General features: G+C 50.1%; 1 protein-coding gene across 1 annotated transcript; it reads left to right on the forward strand.

Moving 5' to 3' along the window:
* Positions 1–1,609: 1,609 nt before the first annotated feature.
* On the forward strand, positions 1,610–17,686 carry PPP1R3F (protein phosphatase 1 regulatory subunit 3F). The gene is made up of 4 exons (XM_041741853.1): positions 1,610–2,687; positions 12,181–12,236; positions 12,854–12,936; positions 15,921–17,686. The coding sequence occupies exons 1-4, from the start codon at positions 1,681–1,683 to the stop codon at positions 17,214–17,216; spliced, it is 2,442 nt and encodes an 813-aa protein (XP_041597787.1). The 5' UTR covers positions 1,610–1,680; the 3' UTR covers positions 17,217–17,686.
* Positions 17,687–18,695: the final 1,009 nt, after the last annotated feature.

Raw genomic sequence — 18,695 nt, forward strand, 5'->3', positions numbered from 1 at the left:
CTGGGGGGACCTACCCTCTCCTTGGGATGTTGTGCTTCAGAACCTTGCATACAGTAGGTGAGCAGAAAACACTCCCAGGATGGAGGGGGAACGTATGAATGGCCATGTTCAGTGGACAAAAGCTACGTATCAGTTCCCGCCCAAGGCAGGACCTCAAAGGAAAGTGAAAGGATGAAGAAGCAGGAGCAGTGCTCCTGGCAGAGAGAACATCAGGAGCAGAGATGGGGGACAGAAAGAGGGAAGTGCGGCCACTTTGGGTGTGGAGTGCCAGCGGGGCAAAAAAGACAGGACTTTAGTTCATGGTTGGTAATGCCAACATGTCCAACCAACTCCTGGCTCATACAGTCAGGCTCAGTGTTTCGCTGAGCTGAAGTTAGAAAAAGCTAATTTTCCAAAAAAGGTTAATTTCTCATTGGGCCATTCATTCAACAATGGTGCCACGTCCTGGAGAATGCTGAGGGTGATCATCAAGGGCATTATTGGCTAGTGGCATTGCTCAAGGAAAGGTTCTGAGGTGGGCAGGGAAGACCCAGTAATTGCGACGGGAGAATCCCTTTTGCTTTCTTAGATCTCACACTAAGGGTGCAGTCTAAGTCTTCAGGGACTCTGGGCATTCACAGCCCTGGGGCAATGAGAAGTCGCGGAAGGCTAAGGAGATGATAAATCCATTCTATTCCCAATGGCCGTGCGCATTCTATGGCTCTGCGGCCCAACCCCCCTACAGCCCAGACTGCCTCCTCTGGCCTCCTTATTGGCTGTTCATACCCCTCCTTCACACAACCTCCAACACCCCGGTTGGCTCTGTTCTTTTCCGTTCCGCCTCCGTGTCCTTCCGTCCCGCTAGACTTTCTAGCCTTGGCATTGGTTCATTTCGTTTTAGCACTGCCCTTTGAGGTCTCAACCGCCTTCATTCTGGCTCCCTCATTGGCCATCCGTCATCTCTCTTCCCGGCTCCTGGTACCATCCACTCCCTTTGGTCCTGTCCCTCCAGTCCCGCCTCCGAGGCCGCTCTTACGTCACCTCTTTCTAGCCTTCGTATTAGCTAGTTTAGCCCTAGCACCGCCTCTTGAAGGCACAGTGCAAGATCACAAGACTCCCCACTGGCCCACTGTGGCCATTATCTTATCGTCATCTCCTCTACGCCACCGTTGCGTGGTTCCCCATTGGCCATTCACGGTCTCTATCATCGCGTCCCAGCGCCTACGCAACCAAGGGATCTCCTGGTTTTTGGGCCTCTCCGCTCCTCGCTGCTCCCATCACCTGTAGACATTCCATTTTCGCCGCCACACACACGCCGCTCCCGCTCACACTCCCCCACTGGCTGCCCCACCTTTGCTCTTTTCAACCCGGACCCCGCACCACCCCCATTTAGACCTCCCTATTGATTCCCCCATCATCCCGCCTCCTGCTCCGCCCACTCTCGGGCATCCCCATTGGCTGCGTGCTGCTCCTGCACTCGCTTCACCGCTACGTCATCCGTGCACAGCTCCCCATTGGCTTTCTGCTCTACCTGTCTTAGTCTCACCGCCTACATCCCCCTAGAGCTGTACCCCCCCGCACTGGCCTTCCCATTGGCTGCCCACCCCTTCAGGCCCTGCCCCCGCCGGTCCAGCCACCGGTGCCGTCGGTGCCGCCGCCGCCGCCGCCGCCGCCGCCGCCGCCGCCGCCGCCGCCGCCGCTATGGCGCGCCCGGCCCCTGTGGAGCCCCCGCTGCGGCATCCCGCGCCCCCCTCGCCGGTTGTGGGCGAGCCCCGCACCTCTGTTGAGGCGGCGGTGGCACCGCGGAGAGTGCTGTTCGCCGACGAGGCCCTGGGGCTGCCGCTGGCGCAGCTGCGCCGCTACCGGCCGTGGGGCGGGCCCGGGGCGGGCAAGATGGCGGCGGCGGCCGGGCAAGATGGCGACGGCGGCGGGGCTGACGAGGACGACGATGGCGAGGATGGGGATGAAGGGGAGGAGGAAGAGGAGGCTTGTCCTGCGCCCTCGCCGTTGTGCCCCGTCCCCGCTGGCGGGGGGTTTTACCTGGTGCCCACATTTTCGCTGCCGCCCGCGCCGGGCCGTCTGGAGCGCTTGGGGCGCGTCATGGTGGAGCTGGAGGCGCTGCTGCCGCCTCCCGGAGCGGTCCCCGGGGGTGCCGGGGTGTGGGTGCCTTGGGGGCGCCCGCCGGTACTGCGCGGGTTGGTACGCGTGCTGAACCGCTCCTTCGAGAAGGCGGTGCACGTGCGGGCCTCACACGACGGCTGGGCTTCCTTCTGCGACCACCCAGCGCGCTACGTCCCGCGCAGCCCGCCGGGGGCAGGAGCGGGAGGACCAGGAGCAGGAGATCCCATCCTGGATCCCGGCCTGGGCCTGGGCTTGGGCCCTGGCCAGGCGTCCGCCTCCTCGCCCGACGACGGCGGCCGCACTGACCGCTTTGCCTTCCAGCTGCCCTTTGCTGAGGGCGCGGGCGATGGGGCGCGCCTGGACTTCGTGGTGCGCTATGAGACCCCCGAGGGCACTTTCTGGGCCAACAATCAAGGGCGCAACTACACAGTCCTGCTCCGGATCGCACCCGCTCCCACACCCACTGATGCTGAAGGGCTGCCCCAGCAGCAGCAGCTGCAGCAGCTGGAGCCACAGCCCGAGTGCCAGGGTCCGGTGGAGGCTGAGGCCAGGCAGCTGAAGAGCTGCATGAAGCCGGTGAGGCGCAGGTAATGTCTGCCAGCGCCACCTCCGCCAGCGCAGGTCTGTGTCTAGGATGGAGGACAAGCATCCCAACCCAGGAACCCCTCAGGCCTGCTCTCCAGGACAGGGAGGAGGACTCATTCAATCAGTTAGTCAAAGAGTAAGGCAAACATGTGCTAGGCTCTGTTTTAATTACTGGGGTTTCATTCATTCATTAATTGAATTCCACTGTAAAACTGAACAAGACAGACATCTTCCCTGCCCTCAAGGATACGTATAGGCTCCTATGGGAGACAGTTTGAAAAAAATAAGCAGATAAGATACATAGGGATAAGATTAGTTGCTGGGAGGAAAGTGAAATAGGCTAAGGGGATAGTTTGGAGGGAATAGCTAGCTGCTTTAGAGTGTTGAGGAAAGGCCTTTAAGGAGGTGAGTCTTGGAAGATTGCAAGTGGAGTCATGCAAATGGGGGAGGGGTTTGTAGAAAAGGGAACAGGAAGGACTTTTCTGATGAGGTGCCATTTAAACTGAGTCCTGAATGATAAAGGAGGAATGGTTACGTACAGAAATGGGATCAAAGGTGTTCTAGGCAGAAGGAACTGAGTACAAAGGTACTGAAGTGAGAATGAGGTTGGTGTGAATGATGAGCAGTGTGCCGGAGTGGACAGCACTTCAGTGACCTAGTAGGGTGGACCAAGGGCCTTGCCAGTGGGGAAGAGGAGATCTGATTCCCATTTGACAAGAGTAGTAAACCAGAGTTCAAGAGGGAGAAACTGGTTGAGGAAGTGATGGCGCCTGGCTTTTCAAATTCCACCATGGCTGACCTTGAAGCCTGTGCATCTCTTTACTGTTAATGCTCTAATCTAGCGCGAGGCCTCCTGCAGAACTGAGGGGCTGAGTCTATGCTCTCACTGGGAAGCAGTTGCTCTGGCAGAGGCAGAACCAGATGATCCTGGACTGGAAGTTCTTGTCCTTTGTTTTTGCCTGTGATCATTCAGAGCCTGGGGGAAGGGACCAGTTAACCCCAGGAAGCCTGATAGGAGACTAGGTTTTCTCAGTCAAGCTAGGAGTTCTTTTAAGGTAGCAGCTTCAAAGGCCTGATTCTTTTGGAGTGTCAGAGTCTAACCTGGGATAAGTAGAGTCTCTGTGCACGTGTGAGAAATGTACACATTTCCCTGCTTCCAGGGGGATTGGAAATGGGAATGGGAAAATGTGTTCTAGACCTTGTATGTGCTTGATCAGAAGCCTTTGGGTGCAGCAAGATGTTTGTGGACCTGGCAAGGCCATGGGCTGTGAGTGAGTGGTTCAGAAAGGTCTAGCGTGGGGCTGGTGGGCAGGTGTGCCTGGGTATGTGAGCAAGCAGGCAAGTACCAACTCACCGACCTGTGAACCCCACAGTAACCTGAGAGTCTAAAGGGGGCAGGCAGCATGTCTTTCCTTACAGTGTTAAGAGAGTGGGTTCTGACATCAGAGTGCCTCGGTTCAAATTGCAGCCCTGCTGTCTACTGGCTTTGTGACCTTGGCTAACTTATTTGACCACACTGTTCCTCAATACCCTTATCTGTAAAACGGCTAATTACGCCACCTACTTCAGAGGAGACGAGTAAAAGCACTCAGAACCAAATCTGGCTCATAGCAGTGCCAGAAAATATTAGCTTGTGTTTATGTTTATATTTATTTATTTTTTTTATGTTTATATTTATATTTAGGGAATCACACATATAGTTCCTTGAATACTCCTGAACTCTGCTCTGCCCATCACCTGCTGTGTGGCCTTGCCTCAGTTTCTTTACCTATAAGCCTCAGTCTTCTCATCGGACAGTTGCTTTGGTTGGGTTGAATGCAGCAAACATGGGCAAGGCACTTAAGGATGGTGGTCGGCTCTGAGAAATAGTGGCCAGCATTTACTGAGCTCTGCTGAGTGCTTCAAGTCTGTTCTCTCCTGAGTCCTGCTGTGCATGTTCTGTGGTATAAGTGCTCTGATTATGCACACTTAATAAAGGGGCAGACAGGTAGCTCAGGGAGGTGAGCCAGCTTACTCAAGACCCCTCAGCTAGTGAGTGACAGGACCAGGGAGAAAGTGCTAGGGACTTTTTTTTTTTTTTTTTTTTTTACTTCTGGAAGGTCTGTCAGGTAATTCTGCATTTCATTCTTGGTGTTCCCAGCAGGTCATGCTTTCCTTTTAACTTCTTTCTCTCTCTCTTTCTCTCTTCAGTCTCTCCCCTCTTCACTTTTTTTGAGGTATACCTATACAAAGTGTACTGATCTTAAGTGTAGGGCTCAGTGGATTTTTACCTATGCATGCTCTTGTGTAGCCATCACCCAGATCAAGGTTTCAAGTGCCCAGAATCCCCTTCATTTCTGTCACTTTTCCCAAGTTGTCTTCCCAGGTGGCTGTCATGGGAGCCCTGTCTGTAAGATGCGACAGTTTGGGTAACAGTTTGGTCATTTTGGAGTGTAAAGGGAAGAGAACAGAGTAATCAAAAGCTCGCAGGGCCAAGGTGGGTGGAGAGGGTGTTTTTCTTTTAAAATACATGAGTGGTTTTAAGGAGAAATTGAAGCAGCCTGTTCAGACAATTGTTTTGGTATCTGGCCCCAGGTCTGTGGTTCCTAACATGACTTGTGATATTATTTTAAGTGGGCAGATGGCTTTTTGATAGCTTCTTTATCTTTTGATCTCAGCTCTTGCAAAGGGGAGGTTGGTGCTCATTGCAAGATCAGCGGTAAGATTTTCTTTGTAGGTCGGTGGCTTTCTTAGCGAGTACATTTCAACTTATTATTGTTGTAAAAGCTGTGTGCTGCTGGTGACTTGGAGAGCTGTTGAAGAACAGCTGCCCCCTGCAACCCAGCCCTCTTGGGAAATGGTAGCTGATCTCAGGGGATAGGCTTAACCCGTGGGAACCCCATGGTAGAGGGTTTCTTGTTCAGAAGTACTGGCTGCAGGCCCACCGTGAACTGGGCATGGCCGTGTCAGGTGGGGGCACAGGGGAGGTCTGTGGTAGCCATTGGGCTACAGCTCAGAAACCGAAATGGCTGCATTCCTGGGATCGCTGAACCAGGCTTTGGATAACCCTTAGGCTTAGAGATGTTCCATCAACAAGCGTTTGTTGAGGGCCTACTATGTGCTGGGCACAGTGCTAGGTTCAAACAGGGAAAAAGATGGAGGCTGGCACTCAGCTATCAAAGGTTTTGTAAGCGGTACTGGGAGGGGAGAAGCAGGGACGGAGGGCTTGGTACATGAGGCCTGGCAGAGACCCTACTCTGCTTGGTATTTCGCTGAGGGTTTGGGTGCAAAGGCCTCATACAATCCTTTCAACATTCCCTGTGAGAGAGACTGTTTTTATCCCTTTCCTGGATGAGCAAACAGAGGCTCCCAGAGTCCAGAGTCCTAGGACTGGTGTCAGGAGGAGCCTTCCTGGTCTGCCTTGGCTTAACACCCTTAGGAGGTGTCCCATTCCTCTTAAAAATAAAGACCAAGAAAGCCTCAGCATGGCCTTCAAGCATCCCCCTGCCCTTTCCTCCAGTCTGGCCTCTGCAGCTGCCAGTCTCATTTCACACCATCCTCTGCCTTCTGAGCTCCGGTCACCACGGTCTCATTGAGGTGCCTTGCCCCTTACTGTCTCAGGGCCTTCCACCCATGCTGTTTTCCTTCACCAGGAATGTTGGTCCTGTGCTCCTCTCTGTCTCCTCAGTTTGGTCCTTCAGTCCTAAGAGGGCTTCCTCTGGGAAGCCTGTCCATCCCAACATCCTCAGGCCTCAGTGTGTTCGTAACATGGAGCAGGTGAGCCCTGCTGAAGAACATCACATAGCAGAACAGATGTGTGTTGCCACAAATTTAAGCTCCTTTTCCAGCTTGCCTGGCAGTCCTGTTCTATTTTTCTGATCCACTCTTGTCTCCACTTTGATGTGACTCTTTTCACATGTTCTTTACCTTCAGACTTCCTGCTTCAAAAAACAAAATGAAGCCATAAGAAGGGAACTCCCCACAACTTGTAGCCCCCAAGCCTGCAAACTAAGTTCCCTCCCTTGTTTTGCAGGGGAGAAGAGGGTCCTTTTACTCAGGCCAGTCCCCCCCTCCCTGGACTTATGCCCTGGGTCCTATTTTCTGCCACTTGCTCCAGAACTTGACCTTTCTCTCCTGGCAGTTTTTCAACCACCCTCCTTGCTGATCCTCTCAGTCTTTATGTGTGCTAGTGTCTCTGCTTTCTTAAAAACCTGTTCTTTGACCTCACCTCTGTCCCTGTTGCTCTTGGCCAGCACCTAATCACCCCCCCTTCATTACGGACTCCCCCTTCTAAAGAATTCCCCACACTCCTCCGTTTGCTTCAGCTGCCCCCCCCCAACATCTGCCAGATTCCACAGGTGGTTTTGGTTTTCTTCTTGAAGCGGTTGATCCCTTCTTCTTAAAAAAACAGTCTTCTCTTGCCTTGGGACCACGCTCTGCTGCTTTCCTCTTAACCCTCTGGCCCTTCTCCTTGCTATTTCCTTCCACCTCACATAGCCAAGCTTGGTGTCTCCACTTGGCTGATGTCCCAAAGATGCATCCCATGTTCAAGATCACATCCATCACCTCCCTGAAAGTGTTCCTGAGCGGCCTCTTCCCTACCCCTCCCTTACTTATATCTTCCTTCTAAGCATCCTAAGCCCATCCTGACCCTGGAATCTGGGCCAGGGCCCTTTTTGTTCTAGGGCATTCATCCTTTCCTGAAGGCACCGACCTCAGTTTGCAGTTAGACCTTCATTAGGGGATTATTGGATGACCCTCCCTGCCCTCTTAGACTGTAAGCTCCGTGAGGGGTAGGAACACAGTCTGCTTTGGTTCACCACTGTATTCCTGCAGGGCCTGCCATGGTGCCTGGCACTTAACAGGTGCTCAATAAATGTTTGTTGAAAGAATGAGTGTGAGTTATTTTTTTAAATGTCTTCCTCCACACGAAATTGTAAGCTTCCTAGTTGAGGTGCTCACCATTGCGTCTCCAGGGTCTGTCACTGGGCTGATGCACAGTAAGGCCTCTGATTTTTAGGTCACCTGTTGCTGAATGGATGGGGACCCAATTTGCTATCTTGAGTTGGCAGCCTCAGGGGAAACCAGAACAATCAAAGTTGAAACAGGACAGGCCAAGGGCCATCTTAGTTGTCTGGAAAGTGAGGATTTTGTGAGAAAGTGGTCCTCTTTTACTCCACAGACAGTCAGTAGGGCATCATGGTTAAGGGTGTGGACAGACGCCACCCGCTATAGAAGTGGCAGAGCTTAGATCTGAGCCAGGGCGGTCCTGCTCTAGTTCCCCAGTTCTCAACTGCTATACCAGGCTGGGTGGTACGTCTTAACCAGTGGGACATTGGTGGGCAAGTTGCTTTCCTTTTCAAAGCCTCAGTTTCCCTCAGTGGGAGATTGGAGGGGGATTGGTGTTCTTCGTTAGCACTTCATAGGCGACGTTCCACTCTTTCCTGAATTCACTCCATGGCCCTCTGAGATAGCTGTTACCATTATACCTTCTTTACGAAGGTTCAGTGACTTGCTCCAGGTCACACAGCTGGTAGGTGGCAGAGCTGAGGTTATTCAAAAGTACACATTCTGACCCTTCATTGAGCTGTGGAATCATCAATTTCCTGGATCACAACGAATATTAGAGAAAAAAAACTAGCATAGGAAATAATCAGCGTGCATCCTAACACATAGTAAAGGTAAGTGTTGTTTCATTCAAAGAACAACTTTTTCAGATCTATATAAGTATGTATATTTCCACATGCATGGGTATGCTGACTTATGATGTAAAATGTATTTCTTACTGTGGGTTACCGCCAAACAAATGAAGTCACTGCTGTAAAAGAAGCTCATGGCAGTGATAAACTGCTCTCCTTCCTCCACCTTGCTGGATGGGCTGTAAGTCTCAGAGTTGCTACTGACACAGACTGTAGTCGGGGAAGGCAGAACAATGCCCCCGCAGAATGTGGCTTTTACAGCCACTTCAAACCCTGTTCTTTTCAGAAAGCAGATGGCTTGGGGTAACCAGAATTCCAAGTATCGTGGGGCAGGTTTCTGAAGCCATCTGACCCCCTGGAGAGTCAGCATTATCTTCGAGTTGACTACATGGGAGCTGGGGTCTGTTGAGTTTCCCTTTGGGTTTCAGCATGTGACCCACTTTGGGCTGGCTGGGTTCTTTGAAAACAATGTTGGGGTTGCTCCCAGAGGACTCGGGGTGGTAGGGGCAGTGATGTGACTGCTCTGAAACTCTGCTTTGCTCTTCCCCATTGGGGACTGTCAGCCCCCCCTTGCCCTCACTCTGACCATTCACTTTTTCGTTCAGTCTCCGGCTGGCCCAGGTTGGGGCCAATGGCACCTCTTTCTGAAATCTCATCTCCTGCCCCCACGGGTGTCGTCTGAGGTCAGCGATCATTGAGTTTCCTGATGGCAGGAGGAATTTCACACCCAGGATATTGGTGTGGCCCCTTCTAGGCTGCGTGTCTTGACTAGTTCTCAAGAACACCCCAAGGATGCATCTTGGATGCAGGCCCACTACTGCCTACTGCCCTTGAGGAGATAGCATGTGGCATTTGTGGGGCCAGTGCCAAAAGAGCAGGTTTCCTTCTCGAAAATTAGCAAGCACCCTGGAGGTACAGTTTTGTTCTTAATCTCCTCCCTCCCCATTTTTCTAAGAACCCCTCTTCTCTGTTACTGATCAGTGAGTCAGTATACACTTGTACCCCATTTCTCTTACTATCCTCCTTTTGATTAAAGTCATAGCTGCCCCTGACTGTTTACTGTGAAAGACAGTTCAAGGATATTTAGGTTTTTTTTTCTTCAGCCCACAGTTTCAAACACTGTCTTCAAAATGGAGCCCACTTTGGATTGTTATCAGTGTGGTGTGTAGTTAGTGGGTGTAGAGACACGGTTCCTTGAGCCTCAGTTTCCGCATTTGTAAAAAGGGAAGAATGTCTCTTTGAAGGATGGATGTGAAGGTTTTCAAATGACTTGGTGTATCAATGAAAAGGGCCCACGTTGGAGGAGATGAACAATAAATGCTTGTGCCTTCTGCTTTCATCTCTCTGACTTCAGAGGTATGGAGAGTGCCCTGTGTACTTCTGCTGACTTTGTGGATCTTGGGATCAGCTGAATTGCTTGACCTGATTTTTGGAAGTTCCTCTTCTCACGCTGCTTGGCTGCAGAAGAGATGCTCTGGGGGCTGAGCGATTTGTTTTGTGTTTGTTTTTCTTCTCTTCTTTCTTCAACTGAACTGTGGAATTCTTTTCCTTCTGGTTGGCTGCATCCTGTGTCCCGTCACCCCCCACCCCCACACTCTTTACTCTCTCCTGTACATTCAGGACTCTGGAGTGGTATTTAGAAGCCTGGTTGTGCGTGTCAGCACTGAACCAGATGGTAGGGGATGGCTTGCCTTGTCCTGCCCCTGGGAGGGAGGGCCGCCCTTCTGTTTGTGGGTCTTCTTTAAGAAGCTTGCTTTAGAAGATCCTAGGAAGGTGACATTTTTCTAATGAAGGATTACACCAGCAAAAGAAGTCAGTAGAAATTGTTTTGGGCCACAAGTCCAAAGCCCTTGACTTTAAACTTACTGGGGGAGGAGGGTGGGACCTGGTGCACGATCAAGCTGGTTTGTTCCAAATCCCCCTTTCTTATCCATGATGCTCAGGAGTTGGTGGCCAGGCTTCCAGAGTTACTCACTCCAGGGCCTTGTAATATTCAGATTCAAATACCTTTGGTGAGGTGCACGAGCCCTAGTCATTGGAGAAAGATAGATGGTCCCTTCTGGGACTTCTAGACTCTAGATCTATGCACCTGGTTCACATTTCTTCCCTGAGGGACCTTGCAGCCATTGCTGTGTCTGTTGATCTAGGCACATGTCCCATGAAGGCAGGGAAACTGAGAATGAATATATGGGCAAAAGGCAGGTCCAAAGAAAAGCCCGAATGAAAGAAGAAGCAGAGATGTTGTCTTATTACTGCTGCCCACCTCTATCTACTTCCAGAAAGGGTCGGAGATAGGGTTGGGGTAAGACCTCAGTTTCCCTCGTCCAGGAAGTAGCAGTGTGTTGATTGAGAGCTCAAATTTAGACTTGGGAGCTGAAAGGCTTAGGTTTGGATCCTTGCTGTGTGACCTTGAGCCGTTTCCTCAGCTCCCTCATCATCATTTGTGAGATGCAGATAATAATACTGCCTACTTCACAGGATTAAAAGTACCTACCTCACAGAATTGTTGTGAGGATTACATTAATATAGGTGAAGTGCATAGAATAGTGCCCAGCATCATAGTGGGTATTCAGGTCAGCTAGTGATCCTCGGTTTCTGTGAGGTAATTGATTATGTGTTTTCAAAAAGTTGCAACCATCTGCAGAAATGTCAACATCATCATATTACCTTTTGGGAAGAAAAAGGTCTGAGCAATTGCCTCAGCTCCTCTCTGTCCCTGCTCATGTTTTTGTTAACACTTCCCTCTCATTTGTCTTCATCTGTCAACATTTGGCACTCATTTCTGAGAATGAGAACAGCGATTTCTCCATGATCCCTGGGACCCCACCCCTGGCAGAGACTGGCTGAAATACACTTGCCTTGTGCCACTTAGACTTTGCTCGGGGCCTGACTTGCCTGGTAGAGGAAGACCAATCCTCATGAATATCTACAGTAGATTCAGCTCCCCCACCTCCCCACTCAGTGCCAGGCCCCGGTGTCTGGCTTGATGTCCTCATTTCCCCTGACTGCCCTGTGCTTAGTGTGCACATCCTGGCTGTCCTGTGCTCTGTTTTAAGGTGAGGAGGGTGAGGCTCAGAAAGGTTAGGTGGTTGGCCAGGCTGGTAGGGTGACGGGTGGAGGGTTGGTGGAGGGACCCAGGTTTTTGTGACCTCAGTTTACTTCCTTTTTCCACTGGTCTCCTTTTGGTTATCCAGTTGCTTCCTTCCTTCCCTTTGCTGCTTTCTGAGTCCCAAAGTCCTTGCCTGCCCTTTCTTGGAAAAAGCATGCTCCTCTACAGCTAGGAATGTACCCCCAAAGAAATGATCCAGAATGCTTGTAAAGCCATGCCCAACCACGTCTGCCAGAGTCTGCTTCGTGAGAGCAAAACCAAGGCAACAAACTAGCTGCTCAGTAGGTTGGGAATGGGTACATATGTTACAGTGAGCTGCCATGAGAGTAGGCAGCCATATTACACGTTGACAAAAGTATATAGTCATGCTTCTTACTGTTACAGGGACAAAGCCAGTGGTGAAATGTCATCTGCAGAATCTAAGTGATTTTTGTAGAATATCTGGAATTAAATTTTCCAAAATGGTGCTAGTGGTTGCCTCGGGCTGATGCGTGGCTTTCCCCCTTCTTTGTGCTTTCCTGTGTATCATAACATTTCTACAATGAGAGCGTAGGACTTTTCTAATTAGGGGATAGAAAGGGGTGACAGAGGGAAGATAGCCACAGTCCCTTGAGAGTGGGCCACCCCAGAGGCTCAAAAGGTACTGGTGGGTGGCAGAACTGGCCTCTCAGGACATCAGATCCATGCATTCTCCCTTTTGCCCCGCAGGCCTCCTGAGGAAGAACTGAGGATGAACAACCTGGATGATAACACCCCTGCTATGGGTAAGCAATTGGCCGGCTTTGGGGGTTTTAGCTTCTATTTACCATTTCTTTCTTCTCCCTGTTTTCTTTTTTAAGAAAGATTTTACTTATTTATGAGAGAGAGAGAGAGAGAGCACGATCGGGGGGAGTGGCATGGAGAGGGAGAAGCAGTCTCCCTATTGAGCAGGGGCATGACCTCGATCCCAGGACTCTGGAATCATGACCTGAGCCGAAGGCAGATGCTTAACCAACTGAGCCCCTCAGGCACCCTCTCCCTCTTTTCTTTTTTTTTTTTTTAATATTTTATTTATTCATTCATGAGAGACACAGAGAGAGGCAGAGACATAGGCAGAGGGAGAAGCAGGCTCCCCTGCAGGGAGCCTGATGTCGGACTCAATCTCAGGACCCTGCGATCATGCCCTGAGCTGAAGGCAGACACTCAACCACTGAACCACCCAGGTGTCCCTCCCTGTTTCCTTCATACAAATTAGGAGGTGCCCTCTGCCTTAGAGTGTCACAGAAAGCTGCAGAAGCAAAACTGCCAAGTAGCCAGAAGAGCAGATTTAAAAAAAACAAAACTAAACCAGGCCTGCTTGTACACCTACCTCACCCCAACACTACCCTTCTCTTCTCTCCAGCGGAACGCCCTAAAGTCCAGGAGTCAGTGGGTTCCCTGGTGGCCCCCACCCCTCTCCGTCCATGGCCTCAGATGACACTTCAGGTAAGCAGGCCCTGGCAGCCTCTGGATGGACAGCCCAGTGGGAGACTGAGTGGTGGGGGCCGACTTGCTCCAGGTCTGCCCTGGGTTGGAGGGAGGCCCCCCAAATCAGAACCTGATGGCAGAGGGGTAGAAATGCAGTTATTTACCTGAGCTTTGTTAAGTTAGCAAATATTTACTGAATGCTTGCTCCATGCTAAGCAGTTTAAGGCATTGGGAAGATGGTCGTGACCACTCTGTCTTCATGGGGCTTATTTACATTTTAATGGAGTGAGACATGACAAAACAAATAATAGTCAAAATATATGATATTTTAGATGATGGTGAGGTCTAAGGAAAAAAACAAAGGGATGGGGAGTGTGTGTGTGCACATGCACACGTGTGAGACACATACACATATACACGGGGGTGGGGGGATGTTTTGTGAGTTTAGATCGGGTGGCCAGGGGAGGCCTTCATGGTAGGTGAGATTTGAGCAAAAATCTGGAGAACGTGGGAGAGAGACATGTGAACAACTAGGGGAAGAACATCCCAGGCAGGTGCAAAGTCCCTCAGGCCCAGGCATGGCAAAGGTATGTGAGGAACAGTGAGGAGCAGTGAGTGGGGGAGGGGAGGAGCAGCAGGAGGTGAGGTCAGACAAGTTGGGGACAGATCGCCTAGGGTCTCATGGGCCTGGGAGAGAACTCTGGCTTTTCCTCTGAATGACAGGGGAGCCATGGAAGGGTCAGAAGGCTTGAGAGCAGAGAAGGGCCATGATCTGACTTAGGATTTAACGGGCTCCCTCTGGCTGTTGTGAGGAAAACAGGCTCTAAGGGCAAGGATGGGAGCAGGCCCCCCACGCCCACCAGGGGGAGGCTGCTGCCCTGTTCCAGGCCAGTGATGCCCTTGCTGGCAGGGAGACAGAGATTCTGGAGATGTCGTGTGTATGTGTGTGTGTGTGTGTGTGTGTGTGTGTGTGTGTGTGTGTGTGTTAGTACAAAGATTTTTTTAAAGATTTTATTTATTTATTTATTCATGAGAGACACACACACACACAGAGAGAGAGAGAGAGAGAGAGAGAGAGAGAGAGAGGCAGAGACAGGCAGCAGGAGAAGCAGATTCCATGCGGGAAGCCTGATGCAGGACTCTATCCTGGGACCCTGGGATCACGCCCTGAGCCGAAGGGAGGCACTCAACCGCTGAGCCACCCAGGAATCCCAAGTACAAAGATTTGCAAACATATACAGAAGAGATTAGTATAATGAACTCACATATGCCTATCACCCAAGCTTCAACAGATTTTAATCCCTGTACATGCTTACTTATTTCCATACCCCCTTTGCCCCCCCACTGCCTATGGAATTATTCGGGAAAAATCCAGACATTATCTCATCCATAAATATTTCAGTTTGTATCTCAGAAAATTAAGCACTCTTACACACACACACACACACACACACACACACACTCACCCACTCACATACACACATACCACAATGTAGCATCACACCTCAGGAAATTAGCAGTCAGTCCGTAATATCATCAAATAGTTGATAAGTGTTCAAATTTCCTTATCTCAGTGGTGTTGTAGGATCCGAACCAGGTCAACACATTGCATTTGGTGGATGGGGCTTTTTCAGATTTTTCTTTTTAAAAAAATTTTATTTATTTATTTGTAAGAGGCACAGAGAGAGAGAGAGAGAGGCAGAGACATAGGCAGAGGGAGAAGCAGGCTCCTCGCAGGGAGCCCGATGTGGGACTCGATTCCGGACCCTGGGATCACACCCTGAGCTGATGCTCACCAACTGAGCCACCAAGGTGTCCCTTTTTTAGATTTTTCAATCTCCCTCACTTTTCTGGCAATTTGTTTGTTGAAGAGCCCTTGTTTGTCCTGTAGAGTTTCCCACAGCCTGGTTTTGGCTGATTGCATCCACATGGAAACACATTTCTTACTCTATTTTTATTAATATATTAATTCCATTTGATTAATGTGATCTATTAAATTAACTAATGTACTTTATTAAACTATCAATTTTATTAAATTGATTAATTAAATACAATCTATTATTATTAAATGAATTTAACTTGAATTGATTCTGTTTAATTCTCTTGTTCCCATTTCATTTATTAATTGGAATTCTTCTCTAAAGAGAAACTTTCTCATATCAACTGTTTGGCTGCCTTGAGGATATATAATTTGTATTGAAAAAGCTGTATAAATTTTTTCCTTTTTATTTACTAGTTTTCAGAAAAAATGAACTTCTCTGAAGTTGACCAGTTAAAGGATTTTTGGTTTGGGTATATTATTACTAACTCATGAATTTGAAACATATTTGATAAGTTTCAATCCATTGCATTTATTTATTTATTTATTTATTTTGATGTTTAAATTGAACTATCTCTGGCCAGTGGAAACTTATTTACATTGGTTCTAAAGTCCTTTTGAATATATCCCCATCATTCTTTGAACACTAACTCGCATTCTAGAATGACAGCATATCTTAGACTCATCTTGTACTTTCCCTGCCCCAAACCTGGAAGCATTCATTTATTTAGAAAACTCTGGTTCATTTTAGTGGAGAACAGTGTTTAGAAACCAGGGTATGGGTTCTCGGTATGGTTGTTGTCATTTCTAGGCCTTGTTAAAATAAATTGTTTTAAAAGAGAAAATATGTGAGGATATTCTGGGTATGTTTTGAAGGTCAACTGACAGTATTTACTGATAGCCTTTCACCAAATATTGTTGCTAACTGCATTCCTTAGCTTTATGATCTGCAGAAGTCCCATTTTACTCCATCTGATTTTGTTATTTTAATATAGATGACATAGGTTCTGGGGTTTGGAGAACTAGAGAGGGCCCTTTAGGGAGGGTTTATCTGGAAACACCTGTGGGGCTGGGTGTGGGCTGTCGTTAGCTCTCACTTTCTCTGCTTGTCCCATCCCCTCCTCTACTTCATTTCTTTCCCTTTCTCTCCCCTCCTGCCCTGCCCCGCCCCCCATGGCTCTAGGTTTCTGAAGTTACAGTGACTGGCAAACCCCCAGAAGAAGGTGACGTCCCCAGAAGCAATCCACCTGTGGCTTTCACAGAGGTCCCCCAGGCACCAGCCATCAGGATTCTCCCCTCTTCCTCTCTCTGTGGCCTGGGGGGCTCCCCCAGGGACCAGGCCTCAGGGCCCGATGCAAGTGAGGGGGCACCCGGGCCTCTCCTGGAACCCAGCCAGCAACAGGTGGAGGCCACGTGGGAAGTATCGAGAGAGCATGGAGGGGGCCGAAAGGACTCCATGGTGGGGGCTATTATTGATGAACCCCCTGGGGGTCTGGAGGTTGTGAGTGGGTTGGAGGAGCTGCTTGGCGAGGACACCATTGACCAGGAGCTGGAGCAGCTCTACCTATCCCACCTGAGCCGCCTGCGGGCTGCTGTGGCTGCAGGTGGGGCAGGAGGTGGTGGGGAGGGCCCCACAGATGGGGGGGTGTCCCCCAGCCATCCCCTGGGCATACTCACAGACCGAGACCTGATCTTGAAGTGGCCTGGCCCTGAGCGGGCCCTGAACAGTGCTCTGGCTGAGGAGATCACACTGCATTATGCCCGGCTGGGGCGTGGTGTGGAGCTTATCAAGGACACTGAAGACCCTGATGAGGAGGGGGAGGGTGAAGAGGGACTCTCCGTCATACCCTCCAGCCCAGAAGGGGACACCCGCAAGGAATCACCTCCGGAAATCCTCTCTGGGGCCCATTCTGTGGTAGCCACTATGGGAGATGTGTGGCTCCCATGGGCAGAGGGCTCGGGATGTGACAGCCCTGTGGTTCTGGGTGCAGAGGGTCAGTTCACCAGGGCTCCAGAAAAAGGGATGGGCAAGGACACTGATTCTCTGCATATGAGTAGGGTGACATCTGGGGTGATGGGGTCCCCAGAGGGGAAGGAAGGCCGGATGGAGTTTACCACTGAGTGGGCAGATAGCTTGGTTCCCATATCTGGTAAGGAGCCAGCCGCTTCAGTCCTACGGGGGCAAAGTCTTACCCTTCTTGGTCCCTCGGGGGCTGCAGTCTGTCCTTCTAGCCTGGCCAGGCCCCACATGAGCTCCCAGGATGAGAAGGGTCCAGGCCCAAGCCTTGATCCTCCAAAGAAGTCTCCCACCTTAGCAGCCCCTGCAGAATGTTTGTGTATATTGCCTCCCCAGCTCTGGGGGCCCTTGACCCAGACTCTGGGGGTCCTGGCTGGGTTGGTGGTAGTCCCTGTGGCTCTTAACAGTGGTATGTCCCTCCTGGTGCTTGCACTGTGCCTCTCTCTGGCCTGGTTCTCGTAGAGGCTGCTTATGGGGGTGCAGCAATGATAGGCTTCCTCCTCTTTGGAGTCTGGGGGGAGGCAGTCCCTATATCCCCCCAGGGGCTTCAGATGGGATATGTGGCTTGTATAGTGAGGGGTCTTTTGCTTCTGAGAATGCCTGACTGGAAAGAGACCTTCCCGTCCCTGAGGACTTGTGGGCACAGGGCTTCTTGCGGTGATACCAGTGGAGGGGAACAGGGCTCGGTGGATGGTGTGAGATATCTTTTCAGAAGGGAACTGGGCATGTCCTCCCTACCCCCCAAGCCTGTATTTATTTTTGTATAATTCTCTGGACGAGGGAGAGTGGTCGTGAGCTGGTCTTGGGGCACAATTACCCAGAGATATATTTATTAACAACCAACCTGTGCAACCTGCTGGAGCTTTATTTTTAATTTAATTTATATAGAGTGCCTATTATTATATGCCACAATAGAGCTCTATGAAAAATGATGTGTCTTACTGTACAGTGTTCTCCTGTTTGGGCCTGCATGTGTGGGGTGGTCATGTTCTGTGGGAGGCTCAAGGTGGGGAGTTGGGCGTGGGACATGGCCATGCCTGCTGCTACAGCTTCAATATGCCCTTGAGGATCTGTGTCACCTCACCTTATGGTCCTACTCCGTGTGGTCTGGTGGTCTTTGGAGGGGCAGGTCCTTTGGTCTTTTCTATATTCTGCCAGGGAGGGAGGAAGAATGATTGCCATATGAGGGTTTGCTGTCGAACACGTGGCTGTAGTGATGGATGTGGTCAGCTGTAGATGTGGGGATACCAGTTATGAATCAGCCACAAGGTTTTGAAGTTACTGAAAAAAAAAGGCCTCTGACACCGGGAGGAGACCCCTCTGTCCCCAAGATCGGGAAGGTCTCAGAAGGGACAGAGGAGTTAATGTGCTGTGAAGAATTCATACCAGAGTTGCTGTCCACAGGCATTGCGTTTCTAACTCAAAGCAGGTTACCCAGACACTTTGAAAGAAAGGATAGATATATTTACTGCATGCAAATAAAAAATCTCTGCACAGCAAAATAAAACACCATATATTTATTTACTTCCTTTCACAGAAAAAGTTTACACCAACTTTCTTCCATTCTCCTCCAGGGCTCCAGTACTTTTCTGTAACAGTCCCAATCAGATTGTTTGCCCAACCACTTCGAAAAGTGCTGAAGTCACTGATGATATATGATTGGTGTATCAATGGCCACCTCCCAGACTTCATCTTACTTGACCTATGGGCAGCATTTAACACAATGGGTCATCCTATCAACTTTGAAATCTTTCTTTACTTGGCTTGCAGGACACCACACTTGACTAGTTTTCCTCTTTCCTCATTGGCCATTCTTCTAGGACGGTGCTGGGCACATAGTAAGTCCTCAATAAATGCCTACTGAATGAAAAAAAATGGAGGAACAAATAAGCAATGTGGGAAAATACAGAGACATGGTTAGAGAACTTAGTTGGTCATTCA

The sequence above is a fragment of the Vulpes lagopus genome, chromosome X (assembly GCF_018345385.1).
Source record: "Vulpes lagopus strain Blue_001 chromosome X, ASM1834538v1, whole genome shotgun sequence".
Lineage (NCBI taxonomy): Eukaryota > Metazoa > Chordata > Mammalia > Carnivora > Canidae > Vulpes > Vulpes lagopus.